We start from the raw sequence: 24,185 nt of genomic DNA, 5'->3' as shown, positions 1-24,185 counted from the left end.
GGGCCTGCTCTGAGACGCTTCCCTGGCTCACCCATCACCTTGGAGGATGGAGCTGCTGCCGACCTTGAGCTGCTGTGCCCGGCCCTCGACCAGTCCTCCGTGTCCAGGGGCCATGCCTATGGCAGAGCCAGGTCCGGGGCACCTCCCGACTGGATGTTTGCTCTCCTTGCAGTGCTTACGCCTCCTCACGCACACGTTCAACAGAGAGTACACCCACAGCCACGTCTGCATCAGCGCCAGCGAGAGCAAGGTGGGCAGCGAGGGGCCACCCAGGGGGCTGTCGTCACCAAGAAAAATTCGCACGCCTATCCAGGGAAGGAAATAAAGGTTTTCTTAGAAACATACTCTCACAGCCGAAAGGAGCACCTCTTAGCCAAGGGCCTGGTTTTCCCGGGCCCGAGGCCCAAGAGCCAGGTCTATGTGTGGGGTCCGTGGAGCACTGGGCTCTTCAGGGCCAGCTGGGGCCAGGCCCACCCGGTACCTTCCCTGCTTCCTTCAGCGTGGCCCTCCCTCCGCTGCCTCTGTCCCGGGCTGCTCACGCCCACCCTGGTGCAGGACCTGCCGTGCACAGCCCCCCTCGCAGACTCTGGCCCATCACCGGTCTTCGCCCTTGACCTGCAGCCTGCTGCGCCTGGCCTTCCTGCTTTGCACTAGCCTCCCCTAGGCCTGGAAGGGCCTCTCCCCGTGGCTCCTGGGCTGCCCATCCTACAGTGGGGGCTCAGAGACCGCGCCTTGGCAGAGCCTTCTCTGACCCCGCTGTGGTCCTTGCTCGCTCTTTAGAGCCCAGCAGTCACGAATCCCTCCTGAGGCAGGACAGAGCAGGGAGGGGCAGGCCAGGGGTGTGTGGAGCTGGGAGAGGTTCGAGGGAGGCTGGGAAGAGGGTCTGGTCTGCAGTTGGGATGGGGGGTGCCCTAAATGGAGGTGAAATGTGAGCTGAGGCACAGGCCTCAGCCGCCGCAGAGGTGTCCACACCCCGTACGCCCTGCTAAAGGCTCACTGTCCTTCACAGCTCTCCGAGATGTCTGTCACCCTGCTTCGGGACCCCTCCATGTCCCCTCTGGGGGCAGCCACGCTCACCCCCTCCTCCACCTGCCCCTCTCTGGTCGAAGGGCGGTATGGAGCCGCTGAGCTGAGGTGAGTGAGCCCCAGCCTCCTGGAGAAGTTTCCAGTACCGCAAACCGACTGATAACAGTGTCTGCGACTCAGGTGCAGAGTGTGGGGGGTGTGTGGGGGGGGGCACAAATGACCAGGGATGGCCACACACATCTAGGGCAGGGCGAGGTGGAAGGGGTCCACCCTGCACCCTGCCCTGGCTGGCACGGCCCCCATCCGGTCCCGTCGTCTTACTCTTCGGAGGACATTTGCGGCTGGAACATTGATTTAAAGTGCTGTGGGGACTAAAACCAGGAACGGGTCCAAATAGCACAAAACAAAACCCCTTTTCAGGGGGAAGGGCTTGTACAACACTCAGTAGGCTAGAAGGTGACAAAGCAGAGCCCAGAGACCCATGGCCCGCGGCTGCAGACGAGGATGGCCTGACATCTGCCCAGCCCCCCAGCTTTACTAGCACCGCTGATGCCTGAGCCCTTACATTTGAAACCCCTCAACGTCCACATTTTGTTCGTAAAACAAAAAAGGCATCAAGCCCTCTGGGCCTCACAGAAGACAGGTGTCACTGGCCATCGGTCAGGCTCTTTGGACCCAGCAGGTGCCGAGGACCAGCAGCTCCGTCTGTGTGGATGGCCTCTGCAGACGTTATGACAGCCTCAGCCCCACTGGGGCTCTGGGGGGAGGGGCCCACTTCCACGAGGGCGAGGAGCAGAATGTGCTGCAGGAGAGGGGTGGTGGCTCTTGCTCAGCGGATCCGGCTGCCAGCGTGGGACCCTCCCCGGCACCCCGGTGCATCACTGGAATCGGGTGGCCCGGGGCCCCCCAACTCCAGCTGCGGGTGCGGCCGGGCAGCCCCGAGGGGGTGATGCTGGCGGTGGGAGGAAGCCCGGGCCTGGCGAGGCGTCTCCTTGCAGGCATGCAAAGGCTTTGCTTTGCTCCCCAGGACCCCTCAGCCCTGCTCCCGGCCAGCCAGCCCAGAACCTGAGCCTGTGCCAGAGGCAGATTCGAAGAAGCTTCCCTCCCCGGCTCGGGCAGCGGAGGCAGACAAGGAGCCCCAGCGCCTGCTGGTTCCCGACATCCAGGAGATCCGGGTCAGGTGTGCAGGGGGCCCTGCCCCAAACAGGGGCGCTTCTAAAGCACCACCCAGGCAGCTCTGTCCCCACAGCTCTGTATGAGGGAGACAGGCTGGCCACCCCGACCTGGGGCAGGGGCAGAGAATGAGCAGACAGCACGGGGAGGAAGGGGGCCAGGGCCAGACCCAGGGTGGGGGACCCAGCATGCATCTATGCAGAACCCCGGTTTGCGTGCATGTTTGCGTTATTAGGCCCCTGTGTCGAATGCCCGCTTGGCCCCTGCGGCCACAAGAAGGCCTCCTTCTATGGGGTGTGGTCACGTGACACACAGTGACGGCTCAGGGGCAGCTGCAGCTTTGTTTCAGCTTCTCCGTTGCACAGCTGGGGAAACTGAGGCCCAGAAAGGGTGGTTCTGGTCTCCGACCTCCTGGGTGGGGGTTCCACCAGGTACCTCATAGCTCCGTGGCCCTGGCTTTCTCAGGGCCCCACTTTCTGACCTTCCCGGTGGCCGGCACGGCCAGGGGCCTGGTGGTGGGTGGGGGTGGAGACCCCCACGACTGCCAGGAGTGCACGGACCAGTGGCTGTCCCCACCCTGCAGCCCCATCGTCTCTAAGAAGGGGTACCTGCACTTCCTGGAGCCTCACACGGCGGGCTGGGCCAAGCGCTTCGTGGTGGTGCGGCGGCCCTACGCCTACCTGTACAACAGCGACAAGGACGCCGTGGAGAGGTTTGTGCTCAACCTGTCCACCGCCCAAGTGGAGTACAGCGAGGACCAGCAGGCCATGCTCAAGGTGCAGCCTCGGACACGGGATGGGGGGCCTGGGCTGGCTGGGGAGGTGGAGCTGGGTCTAGTCCCCTGCGGGCCCTGTTTCCGCTCTCTGCCCGCCTGTGGGGCTCCTAGTCCTGGTGATGACCAGCGCTGATGGGCTGTGGTCCTACGGGGAAGGGGGCAGGTGTTGACCCACTCCCATTCAGGAGAGGCCAGTACCCAGTTCCCTTCTGGGGCCACCCAGCCCCACGGGGCCGGCCACGTAGTGGGCCTGGGAGTCGGCCTTCCTGTCCCTGGCTCTGGCCTGCTCCTCTCCGAGCCAGCAGTGGCCCTGGACGTGTGTGCCAGGAGCCCTGACTCCTTCCACTGGAGGCCGCAGTGCCCGCTAGCTGATTTTTTATTCCCCGCCGTAGGGGTTGGGGGCACGAACTCAGCCTGCCACCCACATCTACGCCACCAAGGGCTCAGACTTTAGCAGAAGAGGCCGGGCCCTGCAGCTGAGCCAGGGTCGCAGGGGAAGGAACCTCGGCCCGTGGGGGGCGGATGCATCCCGGGGAGAGTGCAGAGCAGTGGCACGGTAGCCCTGGGCGTGAGAAGAGACAGGGTGCAGACTGCAGAGCCTTCTGCGAGGGGGCCACACTGTCTGCGTCAGAGTGGGCCGTGCACACTGCAGAGAGGGGGGCAGCCTTTCCAGCTGTCTCCCGTGGGTCTTCTTTCCCTCATTGTCCCCCGTGAGCTGTCCCAGCGGTGCCCCTTCCCTGTGCCCCAACCGGGCCCCAGGGGACTGTGGCCCCCATGTGCTGACTGGGGGAGCCTCACACCTTCTCACGGCCGCCCGCCTTCGCAGACGCCCAACACGTTCGCCGTGTGCACGGAGCACCGCGGCATTCTGCTGCAGGCCAACAGCGACAAGGACATGCACGACTGGCTGTATGCCTTCAACCCGCTCCTGGCCGGCACCATACGGTACGGCGCCCCCTCGGCACCGCCCACCCTGCTCTTCGGCTTGGGAGCATGTTTTGAGGACATTAGTGCTTGTTTTGGTGTCGTGGCTGGTGAAGTGTATAAATCCCCGAGATGTTCAAAATGTACGTTTTACTGGGGGTGGGGGAGGTGCTGGCCTTACGTAGTTGGAAATGCGACGCGTGGCTTGGGAACGGCCAGGCCCTGGTGCATGGGAGCCCTGCCCCTCCGACCCCTGTGTCTTACAGAAGGCGGGCGGAAGGCGGGCGGGCTGCCCCTGTAGTGACGGGGACAGGAGTTGGTCTCCGGGCGATGAGGGACGCAGAGGGGGCGGGGTGTCAGCGCAGGGAGCGGCCTCCCGACCACGGCTTGTCTCCCGGCCCTCCCGCAGGTCCAAGCTCTCCAGAAGGCGGTCTGCCCAGATGAGGGTGTGAGCCGGAGCCCTCCCGCGACAGCCAGCAGGCCGGCCCCACCCCCAGCCCTCATCACCACCTGTCATGTCACTGCGCCCAGCCTGCCCCCACCAGCCAGCCGGCGAGTCCCCTCTCGGGGACGCCGCGCCAGGCCCCGCGAGTGCCACCTCTGGCCCGGGGACCTGCGCCACACAACCTGTCCTGCTCCCAGCAGAGGCCGCGTTTGTTAGTTGTTCTTTCCGAGCGTGCCCTGGGTGGGAAGAGCTGGGAGGTGCTGAAAAGGCCAGAGGGCACAAGCCACAGGGGCATCGCTGCCATTCTAATATTTTTTTAAGCATAGACAGACTTATAATTAATATACATTAGTTAGTGACATTGAAACAGTCCACTCAGAAATTAACTATAAGACTATGTTCTATTTATAAGTATTTATTTCTAATGCCTTCACATAGACCTGTAGGATTCGGATGGACCCCGTCCCCCGCTTGCTCCCACGCACATCCCCCAAGGCTCGTAGGGAAGGCCACGGCGAAGGAGTGTCTGCGCAGGCCGGGCACCTCCTGGTGGGCACCACGGGCACACGCCTCGCCAGGCCCGAGTGGAGGCTTCTCCCCAACCACATGGGGGGTAGGCCCTCATCCCGGGGTGTGTGTGTGTGAATGTCAAGGGACCTGGTGCCTGGAGTCCGCACCGTGCAGAAGCTGCCGTGCAGTCTTCTAGCTGGAGATGGCATCCGCGTCTCACGTGGGCCTTGGAGACGCAGCTTCTCCCTGGGAGACCAGGCGACAGGCCCCTGGGCTATGGGGCTCTCCTGGCAGGGAGCGCAGGGGGCATCATGTGTCCAGACTGGCAGGGTGCCGGAGGCTGGTTCTCAAGATGGTCCAGGCGGCGAGGGCTTGTGGTGCAGCTTCTCCAGCTGCTGTGAGAAATGGGGTGAGCTCGAGGTCGTTCCTGGGAAGAAAGTGTGTGACTTCCCCCCTTTGCCCCAAGAGAAGAGTTTCTGTGAGTCCTGGGGTGTGGTGAAGGCAGCCAGCGACGGGGCCGTTGTCAGCAGGGAGGCCCTCCTGTCCTGCACCCAAGACCGCTGCCCTTATGCTGTTCGGAGCTCTCATTACAAGATCCACTTCGTTCTCTCTGCAGCCTCGACACCCAAGGGCCAGCCCGGACAGGGCAAGTGTCCGCCCCAGGCTGAGAGTGTGGTCAGGCATCATACCCAGGCCAGAAACCCATCAGAGAAGCCACGGGGTGCCGGGGGGTCTTCAGCGACCTGTCCCCACACCCAAAGGCACATGTGGCCTCCTCCTAACTCAAGGGAAAACAGCAACCAAACCACAAAACCCCGTCCCTACCATGGCCCACCGACAGCAGGTTTCAGAGTCCTGGGGGTTCCTGGCCCAAGTTCGCGGCCGGCCGGTCCACGCTGTTCTCTGACGCCTTTGCCGGGCCCTGCAGGGCACCACTCATGAACCCCTCACCTTTCCACTCAGTTTGGATTATCTTGTCGCACCCCAGTCAGTGGTTCCAAACCCCCCTCAGCCGGGGCCGTCCCCAACAGGCACCCACCTGTAGACACTGTCCCATTCTGTGCACTGAGGCTGCAAGTGTGTGCAGCCGCTTTCTTCCAGGGACATGTGGGCTTGGCTCCCATACCACGTGAGAAGGTTCTGGTGCGAGGCTTTCCTTGGAAAAGTATTCAGGCCCCTTTAGTGCTGCCTCAGACATGAGACCAGGCCGGCGGGCTCCCTGACCTGAGCGACCTCTGGCAGTGGTGTCTGGGCACACCAGCCACACCAGCCACACCAGCCCGGCTGGAAGCAGAGACTGTGAGCATGCCTTTCCCACACCCGGTCTCAGGCAGCACATCAGTGGCCCCTTTCACTGACTGCTACCCTCACCCCCGGTGCTTGGAAGGCAGCACTGATGGATTAGCTCCATCACTAAGACACGTGTCCTGGGAAACCACATCTGCAGGTGCAGGGCTCAGTGGCCATCCTTGGAGGCCGCCAGATGAGGGCTCACATCCCAGACTGAAAGCAAACGTCATCCAGAAACCAGACATTCCTAGGCGGAGACGCAGAGAGCAGGGGTGCGGCACGGTCCAGAGCAACCACTTATTCTGGCTTTTATGATGGCCTGGAGGGCAGGGAGGAGGACCGGGGGGGAGGGAGCCCTGCCAAGATGAGTTGGTTCCCAGGAGTCCCGCCTGCTCGCAGAAAGCCCGGAGGTGCAGGGCCCCGGCCACAGCCCACTCAGGTCAGCCAGCCTGCGGCAGTGGCCTCGGAGGGTCTGAGGCCCTCGCACCCAGGATGCAGGTGTCTGAGGCCAGCCAACCTGCAGAGCACCTGCTTCATGGGGGCGGGCTGAAGCAAGGGGGCCCATGCGACGGTTTCTGGGAATCACCCTAAATTCGGGAGCCTCCACGGCCATGGAGGTGCTCCAAGGACTGTTTAATTTTGGCCTGGTGCCGCTTGGCAGTTGACAGGGACCCCCCCAGCCCCGTGGTCACCGCCAGACCCTTGGAGTTTCTGGGGAGAGAAACCGGAGTCAGAAAAGCTGGTCTCTTCATGTCTGCCCTGCCAGAAGCTACCCACGTGTCACATTAGGGGGGACAAGCATTTAACAAACTGGGATGTGGTCGTCACGTCTGTGACCCAGGAGGCTGATCTGGGGGCACCTGAGGGTCAGCCCACTGTGGGTGCAGAGAGGGAGGTCAGACCTGGCTATTTCCCACTGAGTGGGGAGGAAAGAAAGATCCAGAAAGCCACGTCTCTGGGAATTTTTTTGTTTTAATGCTTGATGTCACTCATTTCGGTTTGAGGGACAACCATTGTCACCCAGAGAAGCTCTCGGTCTCCTCCACGGGAGGGTGAGCTCCTTCTGCCTTGGTCCCAGGAAGGGGGGGGCTAGGCTCCAGGCCCACCGGCCCCAGGCTCCAGTGCATCCAGGCTAGTCCCCAGCAGTGAGTTTTGAGGTCCCCCTAAATGCCAAGGCCACCTCGTTCTGAGTCATCCCTCCTACGGCGCCCGTGTTCCGTTCACCCGTCGTACCGCACACACATGCACACACTCACACCCCCGGGTGGCTGCAGTGAGGTGCCCTCCCCATCAGTCCTGGTCCCCAGTCTGCACCTGTGGGGCAGGTGTGGCAAAGCACTAGGGGAGAGTTCCTAACATTGCTGGTCCTCTCAGCTCCCTCCTGTGTGGGACCCCAAAAGACACCCTTGTTTTATCCCCGGGACCAGGGCCAGCATTCCCCCGGGATTAGCAGAGGCTGTGGCTTCTTGACGGCCTGAGCTTCCTGCAGCTAGCTGTCCCCTGAGCTCCCCTGTAGCTTGTACATATGTGGTTGTGTGGCACACCTTGGCCCCCGCGCTGTAACCACCATCCTGACGTAATGACTTCTAGTTCCCTGACGTCCTAAACCCGAGTGTTAGGCTCTAGGCTCCTGTACTGTGTGTGTGCACTTAAGATTCTGTCCAATTAAGAAATAAATGTGGCTCCTTATGCAACACCAGAGCTGTGGGCCTCCACTGTGGCTTTATTTGTGTGTGAAGTCTGTTGGGTGCAGCCAGAAATGGCCACTGGGGCCACATGTCCAGCACTGTCCAGAGACCGCACCCGCTCGCAAAGAGCCAAGGGCTGTGAGGGACAAGATGGTGTTTATCATGGGGGCACCCACCTGCTTCCCTCAGCACCTGGCCGCACCCGTTTGTGTCACTCACAAGCCCTCAGGCATGCCAGGCGACCTCCAGCTTCCTGTATGGTCAGCATTACCCCATACCGAAAGCAGACAAAAGTATTATAAGAAAATGAAACTGCAGACCAATATCCTTCATCAACACAGAAAACAAATTATTTTCAAAAACCTTTTACCAAATGGAATTTAACAACATGTAAAAAGGGTAATACTGTCATGACCAAGTGGAGTTTATCCTGTGAATGCAAGTTTGGTTCAAACACTCATCCACGCAATTCACCCTATTAAAATAACAAAAGAAAATCACCGTCTCTATAGGCACAGAAAAAGCATCTGACGAAACTTAACCTCTCCTGCTAACTAAGCCTTTAGCCAATGAGCTCATAGGAAAGACCAATAGGACAAATACCTGATCAATCAAAAGAAGAAATGAAAAGTAAGGGCACAAAGAGCAGTTGGAAAAGAAGAAAAGGAATGCTAAGATAATAGACTTCTGTGCAAACGGGTCCTTCCTGATATCAGCTAGAAATGCACCAGAGCTGCTTCTGTCGGGAGGGACAACAGTGGTATTTTGACAGAGAAATCCTGTATGAAGAGCTGCTAACTGACGCTGCAAGGGTATGCGGACCTCATTACAACCACACACTACGGGGCGGCTGAAAGAAAACGGACGCTGAAACGGATCCCGTTTCTGGATAAGAGAGAAGAACACGGGGGGCTGCGAGCATCCAAACCCGGTGTGTGTGTTGGTTTGTGATGATTCCAGATCCACTTGTTTGTGACTTAAGTGAACTCGTTTGGACCTCAGGGTGAATGTGTTTACGTCGAGGAAGCTGTGTCAGGATGCTGTTTTCCACATCTGTTGTTCATAAACAGTCACAGCTGTGGGTGGGCACACAGGGAAGAGGGGCCACGACGAGTGGGCATTTAAACTTCCAAATATCGAGAGCTTGTGAGGACTTCCCAGGAGCATTTGGTCTGGGCCAGGCCATCGTTTGCTGATCCAAAGGGCTCTCCCAAGACCTGGGGCATCAGCTCCCGCGCGGCAAGGCGACGGGCGGCAGGGGTGAAAACGCCCGAGAGAGAGCCTCCTCCTGCCAGCACAGCACCTCCATTCCCCTACAGTGTGCTCTGCAACAGGGACCTGGGCTTCGTGCCTGCAGCTGGACGTCCACTCTCGATGGCTAAGCCACCTCTTCCGAGAACCCACTCGCAGGAAGGTACACCCCAACTCAGTTGGACTTCCATTCTGTCCTCTCCCCTTTGCCTGGAACAATTGTACAATCAATCGACTGTTGTCTGGAGAATGTTATTTATTGGCTTATTAAGAGACATCGTCCTATGTGCAATTGGCTTGGGAGCTATTACTACTATAAATTATAATTCCCACGGTGGACCTGTGTTAAAAGACAGAGGCCCCTTATAGATTCTGATTTTCCTAAATGTCGAAAACATTAGGAGATCAACTCAGACTGTAAAGATCTTAGCAGCCATGATGCCCTGTCCTAACAAGAAAAAAGCTGAATAAAACCAAAAGCAAGTTTTCGCGCACCTGTCAGATAACTGAAGTCACAGGGCAAAGTGTCACCCAGAATCTGGAGCAAGGAGCGCAGACAGTCCCAGCTGAGATCTGCTTGTGGGTGCAGAAGCCGCTGGGGCTAGAGCCATGTAGGAACACTGGGATGGCAGTTTTGACTCCACATTGCTGGAAGCCCAGTGTGGACTAGCTGGAGGTGAGGAACTCCTGGGGGCTCAGGCTTAGGGGGACCCTCACACTCCTGTGGCTTTTACCAGGAGGTGCCCACCAAGTTCTCACTGTGAAGAGTGGAGAAAAATCCCCTCACGTCTCTATCAGGAGGAGTGGAAGAGTAATCATTTTGGAATATGCCCAGAGCTTTCTCCATAACAAAGTCCTGGGGGGCGGGGGGCAAACTAGGAATAGAGGGAAGCTTCCTCAACTCGATAAAGAACAGCCAACGTCAAAAATCGTACAGCCAACGTCATTCTTACTGGTGACAAACTGGAGGTTTCACCCCTTTGACTAAGCAGGGCAAGGAGGTCCTCTCACCAATCCTATTCGACACCGTCCTAGAAATTCTAGGTGCTACAAGACAAGAAGGGGCATACAGATTGGGAAGGAAGAGATAAAGCTGTCTTTGTTTGCAGATGACAAGATCGTCTTTAGAAAATCCCAAAGAATTGACCAAAAAACTCCTGGAACTAACCAGAGATTATAGCAAGGTCACAGGACTCAGAGATAATACAAAGTGAGTAGCTTTCCTATAAACCAGCAATGAACAGCTAGAATTCAAAATTAAAAAACACACAACAGCATTTACAGTGGTACCGACAGAGAGAGAGAGAGGGCACGCTCGCATTGGAGCACGTAGGCGGTAAAGTTCAATCAGGATGTGCACAGGATCTGTATGTAGGAAACTACAAAATTCTGACACAAGGAATCAAAGAAGACCTAAATAAAAAGAGAGCATTCTGTGTTCCCGGACTGGAAGTCTCAGGATGGCTGAGATGTGAACTTTTCCTAGTTGGGCGCATAGAGTCAATGCGTTCCCAATCAAAATGCCAGCAAACTACTCGGATATCGACAAGCTGATTCTAACGTTTATAGGGAACGGCAAAAGACCCAGAACAGCCCGCCCCGTACTGAAGAAGAACAATGTTGCCAGATTCCTGTTACCCGACTTCAAGGCTCACTGCAAGCTCTCCAAAATCAGGACAGCGTGGTCCTGGAGAAAGAACAGACAAATCCGTCAATGGAACAGAATAGATCCGCGCAAATAGAGTCAACCGCTGTTGACAAAGGAGCAGCGGCAAGTCGATGGGGAGAGGGCAGTCTTTTCAACAACGGGGCCAGAGCCACGGGACGCCCGAGTGCAAAAGCAAACAAGACCATCTGACACTTTTCACAAAAGTTAAGAAGTTAAGTCAAAATAGACTCTAGACCCAAATGGGAAACTCGAGGCTGTAAAGCTTCTAGAAGTACTTACAGAAAGACATCATTACGAAAATGGAACTGCGGGCACCTGGTGGCTCAGTCAGTGAAGCGTCCGTCTTCGGCTCAGGTCATGATCCTGGGGTCCTGGGATCGAGCCCCGAGTCAGGCTCCCTGCTCAGCGGGGAGTCCGCTTCTCCCTCTCCCTCTGCCCCTCTCCCTCCCCTCCTCTTGCTCTCTCTCTGAAATAAATAAAATTTAAAAAAAAAAGAAAAGAAAAGAAAATGGAATTGGATGAAAATATGTGTGAAACAATTACAGGAAAAGGACTTCTTCCAGAGTATACACGGAGTATGGGAAGGATCACTAGAATGCCACCGGAAAAAGATGCCCGGCGCGATGAAACGCTGAGGAGTGGCATGGCACAGTGAGCTTGTGACCGGTGTCGTCTGCCGTCGGGGAAATGCGGCCGGACCCGCAAGGAGAAACTGCTCGGAGCAGGAAATGTGCTTCGGTCTTCACAGCCCCGGCTGGTAGAGACACGGTGCGTCCCACACGCCGCTCCTGGGCCACACCTGCCAGGAGCGGGGCCTCGTGACCTCATAAAGCTGAACAGTCACCCGCCCTGTGGCCCCGGGCACTCTGGGCATTTGTCCGGGAAGACTCGCCCTGAGTGCTCACGACTTCCTTCCTATTAGTCAAAAACTGAGAAAACATAAGGTTCATCACCGGGCAAATGGATGAGCAAGCTGGGGTCCGTCCACATGACGGAACTCCCTTCAGCAGTTACAAGGAAGGAGCGCTGCCCCCCCAACAGCCCCACGCGAGGCCGCCAGACTCTGCCGCGTGGCTGTGGCTCCAGTGGCGTGCGACAGTCTGCGAGCTTGCGATGACAACAGACATCTGAGGAGTGGGCACCTCTGACGGGCGGCGGCGGGGTCCGCGGAGGGCCTGGGTGCGGATGGTCTCTGGGCATGGCCTCCGTTCCCGGGCTTTGTCCTTCTGTCGCACGGCGTGAAGTCCGCTCTAAGGCTGGGGTGCTTTGCTTTATTCAAGTTTCGGCTGGAAGTTGCGCCGTGTGTGAAAATACAAAATCAGCCCCCTTGCAACGCGCAGTATGAGGAACCAGGGGACTCGCGTGCTCGCGGAGGCACGGTTTGGGGTCTGATACCACGTTCCGTGTGTTTTCACTGGGCCAGGCCCCACCAGTTGGAGGGTGGAAGGGGGTGTCTGTGTGAATGCTGAGGGAGCCCCGACTTCTCCGCTCCCAGACTCCAGGTCTCTACGGCTTGCCCGCACCTCTGAGAGGGCTGGGGCCGTAGAGCAGGACGGGACACCCACCCCATACCCCCCGCCCTGGGCCTGTCGTCTGGCCGCTTGTCTGCCTTCCAGGGGGAGCAGCAGGCCGACTTCCTGTTGGGGTTAACCTCGCCCCTGTCCCCTGAGGCGCAGATGCCTTCCCCACCTCTGGGAAAGTTCTGGACCTCAGGATCATCTACTGTGACCACCAGAACGCAGCTCCTGTCCTGCATGCTTTGGACGCTCCCTCCTGGCTCTACGTCTCCCCAGCTGCGCAAGGGAGGCCGGCAGGGAGTGCCTTCGGGCGGGGACAGTCATGGAGGCAGAGGCCGCCAGAGATGACAGATGGTTCTCCTGGAAAAGACGGCGCTACCCTTGGGCGTCCTTGTAAATGTGCCCAGCCTGCTCCCAGCAGCCCGGGGCCCAGAGCTGGGGCTCCACTCGGGTCACAGGGGCCTGCGGGGCGATCCTGCAATGCTGGAAGTGACAGGGCCAATGGGCATGGCCGGGACCTTTGCCGTAGTCCCCCAGGTGTCAGGCCCCTCAGGCGTCAGGTGCTCTCAGGGATCCCCCTCTTCTTGGTGACGTCATCCTCAGCACCTTCCCCAGCCGCCGTGCTCAGCTGAGCTCCTTGGAAGGAAATGCAGAGGATTTTGATGGGTGGTTCTGCCTTCTGGGGGGGGGGGCAGGATGGGGAAGGGGTACGGGGTAGAAGTCAAGTGCTGCTGCAGGCCATGAGGCCGTCCAGGTGGGCACAGGAGAGGGGAGGAGGGGCAGAGGTGTCGCCTGTACCCCCCGGCCGTGTCTAGACAGTGGGGCCTTTGCCGTGCAGGGATCCCAGCTGCCGTGCTCAGAGCCCACCCTCACGGCTCTGCCCGGCCAACTGCAGGCCTCGGGAGTTGGGACATGGGACGGGGGGATGAGTCTCCCGTCTCCCACTGGCCCACCTGCCCTGCTGATCTCCCCCCCCACACTGGGCCCACCGCGTCGGGCTGGGCGGGTATGGCCCCTGGCAGTGCTGCGTCCAGCAAGCCTCAACCTGGGCCTTCACCAGCGGCCCCTCCCTCCCCTCCCCTCCTCCTCCTGGCAGTGCCGTGACCCTCCCAGCCTCTTTCCCTCTCCCCTCCCAGTCCTGGGGGATGTGGCTCAGGGCACAAGGCCCCTCCCCAGCCTGGCAGCCCCTTCCCCTGGCAACTTCCCCCAACCCCCACCCCCTTCCCCGGAGTGGCCGCTCGGCGGTGCTGAGCTCTTTCCCTCGGCCCAGACTGACCCTCCACCAGGGCTTGGCCGATGAATCCGGCTGTCCCCAGCAACCCGGGACAGCTGCTTGATGTCCGCTCTTCCCTGAGGCGCTCGATGGCCTCCTGGGGTCGGTGCTGTGCCACAGACCTCAAGTCCCGAGACCACGACCTCCAGGCTTGTGTCCCTGAAGCCTGGCCAGTGTCGGAGACAGAGTCTCTGGCAGAGTCTTGGACTTGAGAGCCATACCCTGCAGGGTGTCCCCAGGAGGGCTGCTCTCCAGGGAACGGGCTTCTCTTCCAAGGTCAGCACGTGTGTGGGTCTGTGAGGAGACCCCTGAACTTCTCACCAGCCAGGCTTTCTTAGAAATGCATTTTTGTTTCTTCACGCTGCTAGGCAGAAAAATTAACGTGTGTGGGGTGATGGGCCTGTTTCTGCCGGTTCAGCAGCCCGGCTGGGGCACCAGCAGCTCCCTCCCTCCCACAGACAGGTCCCTTCACCCAGTGGCAGGTGGCCCCCAGCACAGGCAGAGCCGGGGACCCTCACCCAGGCGGGGACAGAGCACAGGTGCGGGGAGCCTCCAGGCTGTGCCCGAGGAGCCGAGAGCCCTGGGGGGTGAGTCACGGAGCCCCAGTGCCAGCTTTGAAGCTGTGGCCCGTGTCCAGCACCTACAGGTGGCCGAGGGGGGCAGGGGCCTGGTGTGTCTCACGCCCCAGGGGGGACGCCCGACTGTGCGGCGTCCGCTGTGAAAGTTCCCGGTTCGGCTCCCGGGCCGGCAGCAGGTGCGGCTGGAGGTGAGGGCACAGGTGTGGCGTTCGCAGGCGCAGCCCGCCCAGCTGGCTTCTCCCACAGCCACGCTGTCCTTGGGGCCGGGGATGGGCCAGGCCCTGACGCGTCAGCTCAGGTCCCCTGCTCGGCCCTGCTCCTCGCGGAGCCCCCAGGCCAATGGCCGGTCTGAACGTGTCCCTCTCCTTCTTCTTCGCCACCTTCGCCCTCTGCCAGGGGGCCAGGAAGGTGTCCAAGGCTCTGCTCCCGGGGGGTGTCTACACCAGCTTCGCCCGGGAGGCGGTGGGCGCGGCCCAGCTGGGGGCCTGCTGCCTGGAGATGCGGGTGTTGGTGGAGCTGGGCCCCTGGGCCGGGGGCTTCGGCCCCGACCTGCTGCTGACGCTGCTCTTCCTGATCGCCCTGGCGCATGGGGCCACCTGCAACGGGGCCGCGGCCAACCCCACCGTGTCTCTGCAGGAGCTCCTCCTGGCCGAGGCCTCTCTGCCCTGCACGCTGCTGACGCTGGTGGCCCAGGGGCTGGGCGTGCAGGCGGCCCGCACCCTGACCCGACTCTACTGGGCCTGGGAGCTCAGTGACTTGCACGTCCTCCAGAGCCTCATGGACGCACACTGCAGCTCCGCCCTGCACACGTCCGTGCCCCACGGCACGCTGGTGGAAGGCGCCTGTGCCTTCTTCTTCCACCTGACCCTCCTCCGCTTCCGGAACAGTCTTCCCATCTACAGGGTGCCCCTCGTGGCCCTGCTGGTCACCATCATGGCCTACACAGGTGAGACCTGGCTGCCTCTCCCCGGGGCACATCGGAACCTCTGCACCCACTTGGACACCCAGGAGAGAAGCTGTAGCCAAGGGGGACTGCCGGCCCCCAGAGACTGCGGACAGCCCTCTCCTGGGAACCTGGGGGTGGTGGGAGGGCGGCCAGCAGGTCTGGACACAGTGCACTGGAGTGGGACCCTCGGCCCCTGTTGGCGCCGTCCTTTCTGGCTGGCTCTCTCCACACTCTGAACTGTTCCCGTTCATCTCAGAAGGTCTGCAGCCGGGGCAGGGGGCAGCCAGTGAAGTTTCTTCAAGGCCCAGCCCATGCTCTGGTCTGGAAGCTCCTGAGTCCTCTGCCACCCCTTCCCAGAGTCCCAGGTCCTGCTGTTTCTTCCTCCTCCACCAACCCTCTCCACATGGCTCCCCATGTCTCCAGAGAGGACAGCATCCTTCCATCCTCCCCCCATCCTCCCATCCTCTTTCCATCCTCTCAACCTCCTCCCATCTTCCCATTCCCCCATCCTCCTCCCATCTTCCCATTTCCCCATGCTCCTTCCACCCTCCCATCCTCCCCCGTCCTCCCTCATCCTCCCATCCTCCCCCATCCCCCCATCCTCCCATTCTCCTCCCATCCTCCCCCCATCCTCTCATCCTCCTCCCATCCCCATCCTCCCATCCTCCCTCCATCCTCCCATCTTCCCATCCTCCTCCCATCCTCCTCCTATCCTCCTCCCATCCTCCTCCATCCTCCCTCCATCCCCCTATCTTCCCATCCTCCTCCCATCCCCCATCCTCCCATCCTCCCCCATCCCCCCAACCTCTCATCCTCCTCCCATCCTCCCATCTTCTCCCCATCCTCCAATCCTCCCATCCTCCGTGGCTGTGCCCAGGTCCTGGGCCTCTGGACCAAGCTCTCGTGGGGTCCTTCAGCCACTGTGGAAGCTGCCTTTCCCACATTGGTGGGGCAGCAGAGAGCTGAGGTCAGCTGCAGGATGCCCAGGCTGCTGACCTCACACCGCAGCTGTCCCGGAACATGGGGCCAGAACTGGGCCAGAACTTGAAGGTGCCAGGCTGGGGCTGCTGATAAATCCCCAAGGGACTCTGACATCATTCTGTCTGTGGGATTTGCTCCACTAGGAGGGCTCTCCAGGCGTGGACACTCCCTGCACCCCGGAGCACTGGTGTGCTGGGACGGGACAGGATGCTGGGAATGGGCTCTCTGGGAAGGGTGTGCTGTGGGATGGGGTGCACATCACTCAGCAGGCACCTTATGCCTGCTCAGGGTGCTAGGGCTACAACTGAAAGGGCCTGAGGGATGAGCTCTCCAGAGTGTGCATTTCGGGTGGGCTGGGCCCAGTAAGGACAGAACCAGCACTTCGGGCTCACTTCCTGAGATGTCCATGGTCTGGCATAGGACAGACACTGTGTATGGGGAAGGCACCTCTCGAGCCCATGTACAGGTGGGGAAACTGAGGCACGGGTGAGCAGAGACTTGCCAGGAGCAGGGCTCTGTGTCCAGAATGCCTGGGCTCTGGCCCCAGGGAGATGCCGGCAGCTCCTGCTTCAGCCCCGAAGTCATCCAGGACACCTCCCCCAGATCCTGGTCTCCACTGCCAGCTTCGGGCCCTGGGTTGCCCAGGTGAGGCCCCTGCTCCTTGGCAGCGGTCTACCTGGCCTGGGGCTGAGGGACGCTGGCGCTTTCCCTAGTCTCTCCTTATCTGCCCTGTCCCTCCTCCCTTCCCTGTTTCCTCACTGGGCTCAGCCCTTCGCTGACATCACTCTGTCTCTGCCTCTGTCTGTCTCCCCGTCTCCCCGTCTCCCCATCTCTACCTGTCTCTTTCCATCTGTGTCTCTGTCTGTCTCTGCCCCCCTTCTCTCAAGGAAAACCTCCCACAGGTGGAGAGTGGAGAAAAGGGGTGGGGGAGGTGAGTTCATCAGGGGAGAGCGGTTGGGATGGGTGGCGGACGTTCATGGAGAGACTCTGGTCCTGGCTGCTCCCTGATCCCGTGGTGCTGGCCTTGGCTGAGTGACCCTCCTGCCCATGTCCCCATCAGTACAAGGGGGGTCAGGATGGGCTGAGCGCCAGGCTCCAGGCGCAGGGCTCTGTCCCAAGGAGAGGCAGCTGCAGACAAGGCCCCACAAGGACCGTCTGTGCTTCCTCCCACAGCTGGGCCTTTCACGTCTGCCTTCTTCAACCCCGCCCTGGCCACCTCAGTCACCTTCCACTGCTCGGGGCACACCCTGCTGGAGTACATGCAGGTGTACTGGCTGGGTCCTCTGACAGGTAAGGGTCCCTGCGGGCAGCAGGCAAGGCCAGCCCTGGACAGTGGCTTGGGGAGGACACACGAAGCGTTCCTGGTGGACATGCCTGTGGTCCAGCTCAGGGGTGGGGAGTCGATCCAAGGGCTGCTGGCTGTGGCGTCCCTGGTGCAGATGAGGGAGATGGGGGGATCCTTCTCAGTTCCCGCTAGAGACCCTCGGCGGGGGGGGGGGGGGGCTGTGAGTGGTCCATCTTGGTTTGGATGCAGTCACAGAGGGGCTGGAGCCAGGGAGGACGGTGGGGGGCAGGGACAGCAGCCATGTGGACACGCCTGCAGGGCGTCCTCGCGGACCCTGAGCCGGGGCACCCGCGGCGGGAGCTATTGGAGCCCGTCCAGGCCACTCTGGCCCCTGCGGCTGCCGGCAGCTGATCTTAGCCCCTGGGCCCCCCCTCACCCTCCATACTTATTGGATGGGGCCATGGGGTCCATGGAGCTCTGGAAGCCTCTGCTTCCCTCTCAGGGAGCACAGCCCCAGCCTCCCCAGGGGCTCCCAGGCGCCGGCTGTCCCTGGAGCGATGAGAAGGCCCATGGTTACAATGGGTAACTTTACTTACCACTTGACTGTGGTCCCAGGAGTAGCAGTCCCCTCCTCGGCCCCACATCACCCCAGAGACCGCCGAGTGTTGCCTTATTCACCCCTGCATCTCTAAATCGCAGGCTTGCAGAGCCGGTTCACAGATGAGAGGCCCTAACTCTCCACCCTCCCTGTGGCCGCCATGCATCCCTCCTCCCCCGGGGGGCCCGGGAAGGTCTCTGAGCACGTTTGATGAGGACGCCCTGGGGCTCTGAGTGTGACCAACACAGCCCCCCTGCAGCTGTGCGGGCCTGGGGCTTCTGGGGTCCCGATGGCTTGTTCCCCAGGGTCAGGGACGTCCTGGTCTCTTGCTCAGTCATGAAGTCAACAGCAGTGTCCACGTGGCCCGAGAGGTGTGGACGACTCAGGAACTCCCGCAACAGCTCATGTTGGGGTGTATTTTTCGTTTCCTGTCCCGGATTACTCCCCCATGGTGGAGCGAGGCTCCCAGGAGGGTCCTGAGAAGCGGTACTGGCCGGGACATCTGAGACCTCAGTGTCTGAAATACAGCGTCTCGGCTCTGTCCCTGCTTGACGGCGTGTTGGGCTGTGGATTAAAGTCTGGGTAGGAGGCTCCTCTCCTGAGTGTGGAGGGCCCCGTGGCCTCTGCATTTGTCTCCCGGCTTCCACAGCCCCACAAACCAAGAGGCTTAAAGAGGCTTAAACCACGGGAATGCACGCTTGCACGTGGTCAGGGTGAGCGCTCAGAAATGCAGGTGTCTGCCATGCTCTCTCTAAGGGCCGGCAGGCCCTCCCCTGGCCTCCTGGCCTCTGGTGGTGGCTGTCAGTCCTGGGTATCCCTCGGCTTGTGGCCACACCTCTCCAATCTCTGCCAGTCCTCACGTGGCCTCCGCAGCTCCTCGTAGAAGGACGCCAGCCACCCTGGAGTCAGGTCCGTAACTACTTACATATACAAAAATCCTTTTTTTTTTTTTAAGATTTTTTATTTATCTGACAGAAAGAGATACAGCGAGAGAAGTAACACAAGCAGGGGGAGTGGGAGAGGGAGAAGCAGGCTTCCCGCCGAGCAGGGAGCCCGATGCAGGGCTCTACCCCAGGACCCTGGGATCATGACCTGAGCCGAAGGCAGACGCTTAACGACTGAGCCACCCAGGTGCCCCCAAAGATCCTATTTTAAATATGGTCACATTTTGAGGTTCTGGAAAGGACATGAATTCAGGGGGGGCTCCATTCAACCCAGCACAGCCTCTGACTCTGTAACTTCCATCGTGATGTCCAAAGTCATTAGGGTTCCCTTTGGAAGCCTCGCTGGGGTGGGGGGGAAGAGGCTGGGAGGCAGCAGCCTGTGTGCACGCCTACTTTGTCTTCGTCCAGGGAGGGTACTCCCACCCTCGGGTGCTCTTGCTGCCCTCTCTGCCTCCCCCCAGGGTCTGGGTGGGGACCGCCAAGGCCGTTTCCATGGGAACAGGGCTCCAGGATGCTGAGCTTCTCGCACAGTGCAGGGTCCCTGCGGGTCAGCACCTGCAGTCCCACCTCCAGGGGTCCTGGGCCGCGCCCTGCTGGAACTTTGGGGTTCTGTGGAATGAAATGGGTTGCTTTCCAGCCTTCCGCATTGCTGGCTGAGGATTCTGCTCCCTGGGTCCCACTCACGTGTTTGTTGTCCCCTCGCTTTTCAGCCTCCTCCGTGGCGTTGGTCTTTCCCCGCTGGTTGCCTGACCCCTTTACTAAATCTCTGTCCGTTTAGAGCAGTGGGGCCCATGGTGGTTAGAAGTGGGAAGTGGGGGTGGCTCCCCTGGCTGTGGCTTTCCGTCGGGCACGTGTTCCCAGGTGACCCTGAGCGAGTCACTCACCTCCCTGGGCTGTCCCTCCTCCCTAATGGGGGTGCTCGCAGCATCCCATGCAAGGTACAGGAGGAGCAGCGAGCGAAGCGAGGACATGTGTGGGCCCAGGGGCCGTTCTCAGGAGCTATGGCGGCTGGGGTGTCCATGGAGATCGGTCCCGGCCAGGCCACCCCTGACCATCACGGGGCGCACTCACCACAGTTTGGGTCCTTAAAGGGTCCACATGAAACTTCAGGATAATGTGCTTTCCTCTCCTGCTGTGGCAAGCATCTTCCCAGTGACCTGGGCAGCCAGGCGGGAATTCAGAATTCTCTAATCCGCAAGTTCTGGGAAGAACCTGGGAACCACGGGCCAGGCCCTGCCCCTGCCGTCAGCCCCTCTGCTCTCTCCCCCCTCGGTCCTCACCTCAATCCTACCCACACCCCCAAAACAGCCATGCACACGGACAACGGGCCACCTTCAGGAGGCAGCCCTGGGAAGGAGCGGGCTGCGCACGGGCTCAGGACGCTGGTGCAGGGAATGCTGGGCTCAGGTCCCCAGAGCATGGTCTGGAAGGACGCGGGGTTCCTGATGGGCTGTCCCCCTCCCCGGGGGGTCGGCACCAGAGGAAGAGCCAGAGACGGCAAGGGCTCCCTGATGGAGACGCGCAGGACCCCCCGTCACACGGATGGTCCGGGTGGGAGCACCCAAGCTGCCTGTGTGGCAGTGAGCCTGCTGGGCCCCGTGGTCTGACCCCCGGTTTCTTGCAGGGATGGTCCTGGCCGTCCTGTTGTACCACGGCCGCCTTCCTCGCCTTTTCCAGAGGAACCTGTTGTACAGCCAGAGGAACAAGTACCGGACTCCCAGAGGGAAGCTGGCCCCGGAGCCTAGAGACACCCAGACGCCAGCAGAGGGGTGCAGAAGCCGGGAGCCCGCGTGGAGGAGGGTGGGGCGGCAGCTGCTGGGCTCTGGCTGAGCCAGCACAGTCCCGGTGAGCGTCCCTGGCTGGACCCTGGGGTCCCTCTGAGCTGAGGGAGGCCAGACCCGCACCCCTTTCTCCCTGAAAACAATTTGTCAATAAACCACTCCTGAGACCTGCCTGTCTCCCTGGCCTCACAGAGGCTTCTGGAAGGGAAGGCAGGGGTGAGACACAAGGGAGGCTTGTCTGAGTCACTGCCATGTCCCACAAGGTATATCCTGCCTCTTCTTTTCAGAATTAGAACCAAACGTAAGACCCGGGAGGGAAGGCGAGAGGTCCAGGGTGAGTCCCCCGGGGCCTGGGAAGACCCGAGGGAAGAAGTTTGCACAGACGGTGCCCGGCTGTCCTGGACACGCCCCGGAACCCGCTGCCCAGGGAGGCCTGAGCAGCCTCCTCGGCTGGGACCTGCTGGCGGCTGAGCCGAGGCTGCAGGGGAGTGGGCTGGACACGGGGTACCCAGTGCCACCACCCACCAGCACCCCACCCTCAGGGCAGCACGCCCACGACTCCGCTAAACCAGGCAGAGCCGTGCCGATCACGGGGGCTCCCCGCCAGGCCGGGAAGAGCCGTCTCCTCTCCCGAAGACCAGAGCTAACCTGGAAACCTCCGCCCCAACAGGAGAAAGCCCTCCTCAGCTAGGGGTTCCCGGAGCCCCATCCTGAAAGTGAGGGTGGGGGGCTCCAGCCCAAAGCTTCACTCTTGCCTCTGGCAGAGAAAGGCAAGAGACAGAAAACAGGGAGGTCCTGGGTGAGCTCTTGCCTCGTGTGGAGGCCATGTCCTCCTGCACCAGCTTCCCAGGGGATGGGAGAGAAAGAAGAATCCCTCATCCCACTTCCTGTGGCTGCCCCTTCGCCCCCTTTAAATCCTCTCCCCACCCACCTGGCAGTGAGGCTGCTCCGTCTGGGCCCCAGCCTCCCGCCCCACTCCTCGGAGTGGCCGCCCTGGGAGGGGTGAGCAGCCCCCCCACCCCGGGCAGGCCCTGACAGCCAGCCCTGTGTAGCTTCTGCAGGGCCTGATGGGGCTGCACGGAGGCTTCTAGAAGGAGGACCATGAGCACACAGGAGTAGTGCTGGGATGGGGGACCAGCCAGCTCCCTTCAAAGGGAGTCTGTGTGGGATGGGGTGCTGGGGGACAATAGCAGAGGTCGCAGCCCCAGGAAGGAGGAGAGTCTCCTCAGGGGGACCCGAGACCGGAGGCCAGCAGCACATCCGTCCCCACAGAATGTCCTCTGCACGAATACTTCCAGGACAGAAGCTTCCGGCAATCCCGCAGCAAATTCAACCAGTGAATCAGCATAAGAAAAGAAAACACATGGACATTGCAGTAAAGCAAATCATCAAATTATTAGAATTCTTGGAGTTTAGGATTTTTTTAAAAGATTTTATTTATTTATTTATTTATTTGACAGAGAGACAGCCAGCAAGAGAGGGAACACAAGCAGGAGGAGTGGGAGAGGAAGAGGCAGGCTCACAGCAGAGGAGCCTGATGTGGGGCTCGATCCCATAACGCCAGGATCACACCCTGAGCCGAAGGCAGACGCTTAACGCCTGCATCACCCAGGCGCCCCGGAGTTTAGGATCTTTATTTTGGAAAACTTCAACAGTGAACTCCACAAGCTTGGACGCATATATTAATTTAAGAAATGCTGCATTTGACGGAAAAGAACACAATTTTCATACGAAGCTTTGATGAACCGATTACTAACATGGAAGACAACTTAAAAATTACTGAGAAAAAAAGTTTAACATGAAAGATGCAAGAGTGGTTCAATATTGGGTGGTTCTTTAATATAATTCACCTTATTAATCGACTGAGGAATGAAATCATACAATTATCTCCACTGACACTTAAAAGGCGTCTGAGAAAATACAACACCCATTCCCTGTCCGGAAAGGAGGCAACACGTGAGGAGGCGAGGATCATTTCTCAGCCGCACACACAGAGCACACACGACGCGGCTGCTCGCTCGCGGGGACACACCACGGAGGGCCCGGCTGAGTCAGAAAGGCGGGGGGGGGGGGGGGGGGCGTCTGCGTCCCCGCGAGGGTGGCGCCCGGGGCCCAAGCCGATGCAGCGGGGCGGCAGGGAACAGTCAGAGGCCAGCGATTTCTAGTTGCAGATTTTAGGATTGTGGTGCAGAAAACAACGCGGGCGTGACTCGGGCTGTAGGCGACAGCTCGCTGCCGGAGCAGAATGCAATCCGAGCGCTCCACGCAGCGCACAATGAGCAGAAAAGTAGCAATGACGAAAAAGCTATAAAGTGCTTAGAAATACATTTAACAAGGAAGGCACAAGGCCTGCTTCCCATGAAAACTAAAAAATTCCTGAAAGAATTGAAAATAGGGAAGGTCATTCTTTGCTCCTAGGTAGGATATCCCAACACCCTAAAGATGTCTGTTCTCCCCGAGTTAATACATAAATGTAAACAATACAATAATAAATAATAAATAATGTAATTAGCATTAAATTATATAATATAGAATTACAAATATATTCTAGTAATAAAAATAATAAAGTCAAAGTTGTTTTTATGGTAAACACCAGATTCTGAGATTAGTGTGAAAAAAATAAGCGAGCCAGAATGGCTAAGAAAGCCTCGCATAGGGACGCCTGGATGGCTCAGCCAGCTAAGTGGCTGCCTTCCGTTCAGGTCATGATCCCGGGGTCCTGGGATCGAGCCCCACATCAGGCTCCTTGCTCAGGAGGGAGCCTGCTTCTTCCTCTCCCTCTACCTGCTGCTCACACTGCTTGTGCTCGCTCTCTCACTCTTCTCTCTGACTTATAAAAAAGAAGAAGGAGAAGAAAGCAAGCCTCGCATAGGACACACATGGGAGGTGGGCCTGGTCGTGGGGGGTCAGGGTCATCAAACACGACCCAAACCCTCCCTAGGCAGAGCAGGTGCTGCCGGCGAGTGGACAGAGATGGCTGTCCACAGCCAGGCCCAAGGATGGAGGACGATTAGGGTCTGACAGTGCGGCCCCTCGCACCCCTGGGCGGCAGGCAGACATCTCGGTAAGCGGTGCTGGGACCAGGGGCAGGATGGGATCTGTACCCCACACCAGAGTAGAATCCCAGAAGGGACTCGAAATCCATCAGAGAACCACCTGTGAAAACTTGAAAACATGGGTAAAGTTCTTTCTAAACTCGGGGTAGAGGAGATCTTTCTAACCAGGACAGAAAATCCAGAAGCAATGAAAAGCATCGATTCCTCTAACGATATCCTAATAGAAACAAGACTGGCATAGGTGGCCGCGTCGTAACAATGTCAAATGACAAACAGCAAACTAGGAAAAAACAACCTTTGTCACAGACAAAGGGTAAGGACGAATGTGCAAAGAACTCTAAAAAATAGTTTCAAAAACAGAAAAAAAAAAGCAAAACACGAACAGAGGGTTCACAGAAAAAGGTACATGAACGGACTTGGACGTGCGGCAGCTTGCTCGCGATCGCTCACGGTAAGAGGAACGCAGATCGTATCG

General features: G+C 59.5%; 2 protein-coding genes across 8 annotated transcripts in view; both read left to right on the top strand.

Annotated features, from left to right (window-relative positions):
* KIF1A (kinesin family member 1A) overlaps nt 1–7,836 on the top strand; it is a 95,291-nt gene extending 87,455 nt beyond the window's left edge. For all 6 annotated transcript variants that reach the window (XM_026491089.4, XM_026491078.4, XM_044381640.3 and 3 more), the window contains 6 exons: nt 173–250; nt 1,010–1,134; nt 2,054–2,206; nt 2,783–2,975; nt 3,801–3,919; nt 4,308–7,836. In XM_026491089.4, the coding sequence (XP_026346874.1) occupies nt 173–250; nt 1,010–1,134; nt 2,054–2,206; nt 2,783–2,975; nt 3,801–3,919; nt 4,308–4,350 (711 nt within the window). In that variant the 3' untranslated portion in view covers nt 4,351–7,836. The remainder of the gene's footprint in view (nt 1–172; nt 251–1,009; nt 1,135–2,053; nt 2,207–2,782; nt 2,976–3,800; nt 3,920–4,307) is intronic.
* Nucleotides 7,837–14,458: 6,622 nt separating this feature from the next.
* Nucleotides 14,459–20,719, top strand: LOC113247897 (aquaporin-12B). 2 transcript variants are annotated; one of them, XM_057316803.1, is made up of 4 exons: nt 14,459–14,581; nt 14,618–15,065; nt 17,220–17,336; nt 20,498–20,719. In XM_057316803.1, the coding sequence occupies exons 1-4, from the start codon at nt 14,459–14,461 to the stop codon at nt 20,701–20,703; spliced, it is 894 nt and encodes a 297-aa protein (XP_057172786.1). In that variant the 3' UTR covers nt 20,704–20,719. The 2 variants fall into 2 exon arrangements, with proteins under 2 accessions (XP_057172786.1, XP_026345035.2); XM_026489250.3 differs by having other exon boundaries at nt 14,459–15,065.
* The last annotated feature ends 3,466 nt before the right edge of the window (nt 20,720–24,185 follow it).

This window comes from Ursus arctos, unplaced genomic scaffold (assembly GCF_023065955.2).
Source record: "Ursus arctos isolate Adak ecotype North America unplaced genomic scaffold, UrsArc2.0 scaffold_1, whole genome shotgun sequence".
NCBI lineage: Eukaryota > Metazoa > Chordata > Mammalia > Carnivora > Ursidae > Ursus > Ursus arctos.
This window is presented reverse-complemented; position numbering and strand designations above follow the sequence as displayed.

What these genes read in the sequence shown, in the direction of transcription:
- LOC113247897 (XM_026489250.3), top strand. Translation starts at nt 14,459, where the DNA reads ATGGCCGGTCTGAACGTGTCCCTCTCCTTCTTCTTCGCCACCTTCGCC. An exon ending in CACCATCATGGCCTACACAG is followed by an intron (nt 15,066 to 17,219) that starts GTGAGACCTGGC and finishes TTCCTCCCACAG; the next exon opens with CTGGGCCTTTCACGTCTGCC. An exon ending in CTGGCTGGGTCCTCTGACAG is followed by an intron (nt 17,337 to 20,497) that starts GTAAGGGTCCCT and finishes GGTTTCTTGCAG; the next exon opens with GGATGGTCCTGGCCGTCCTG.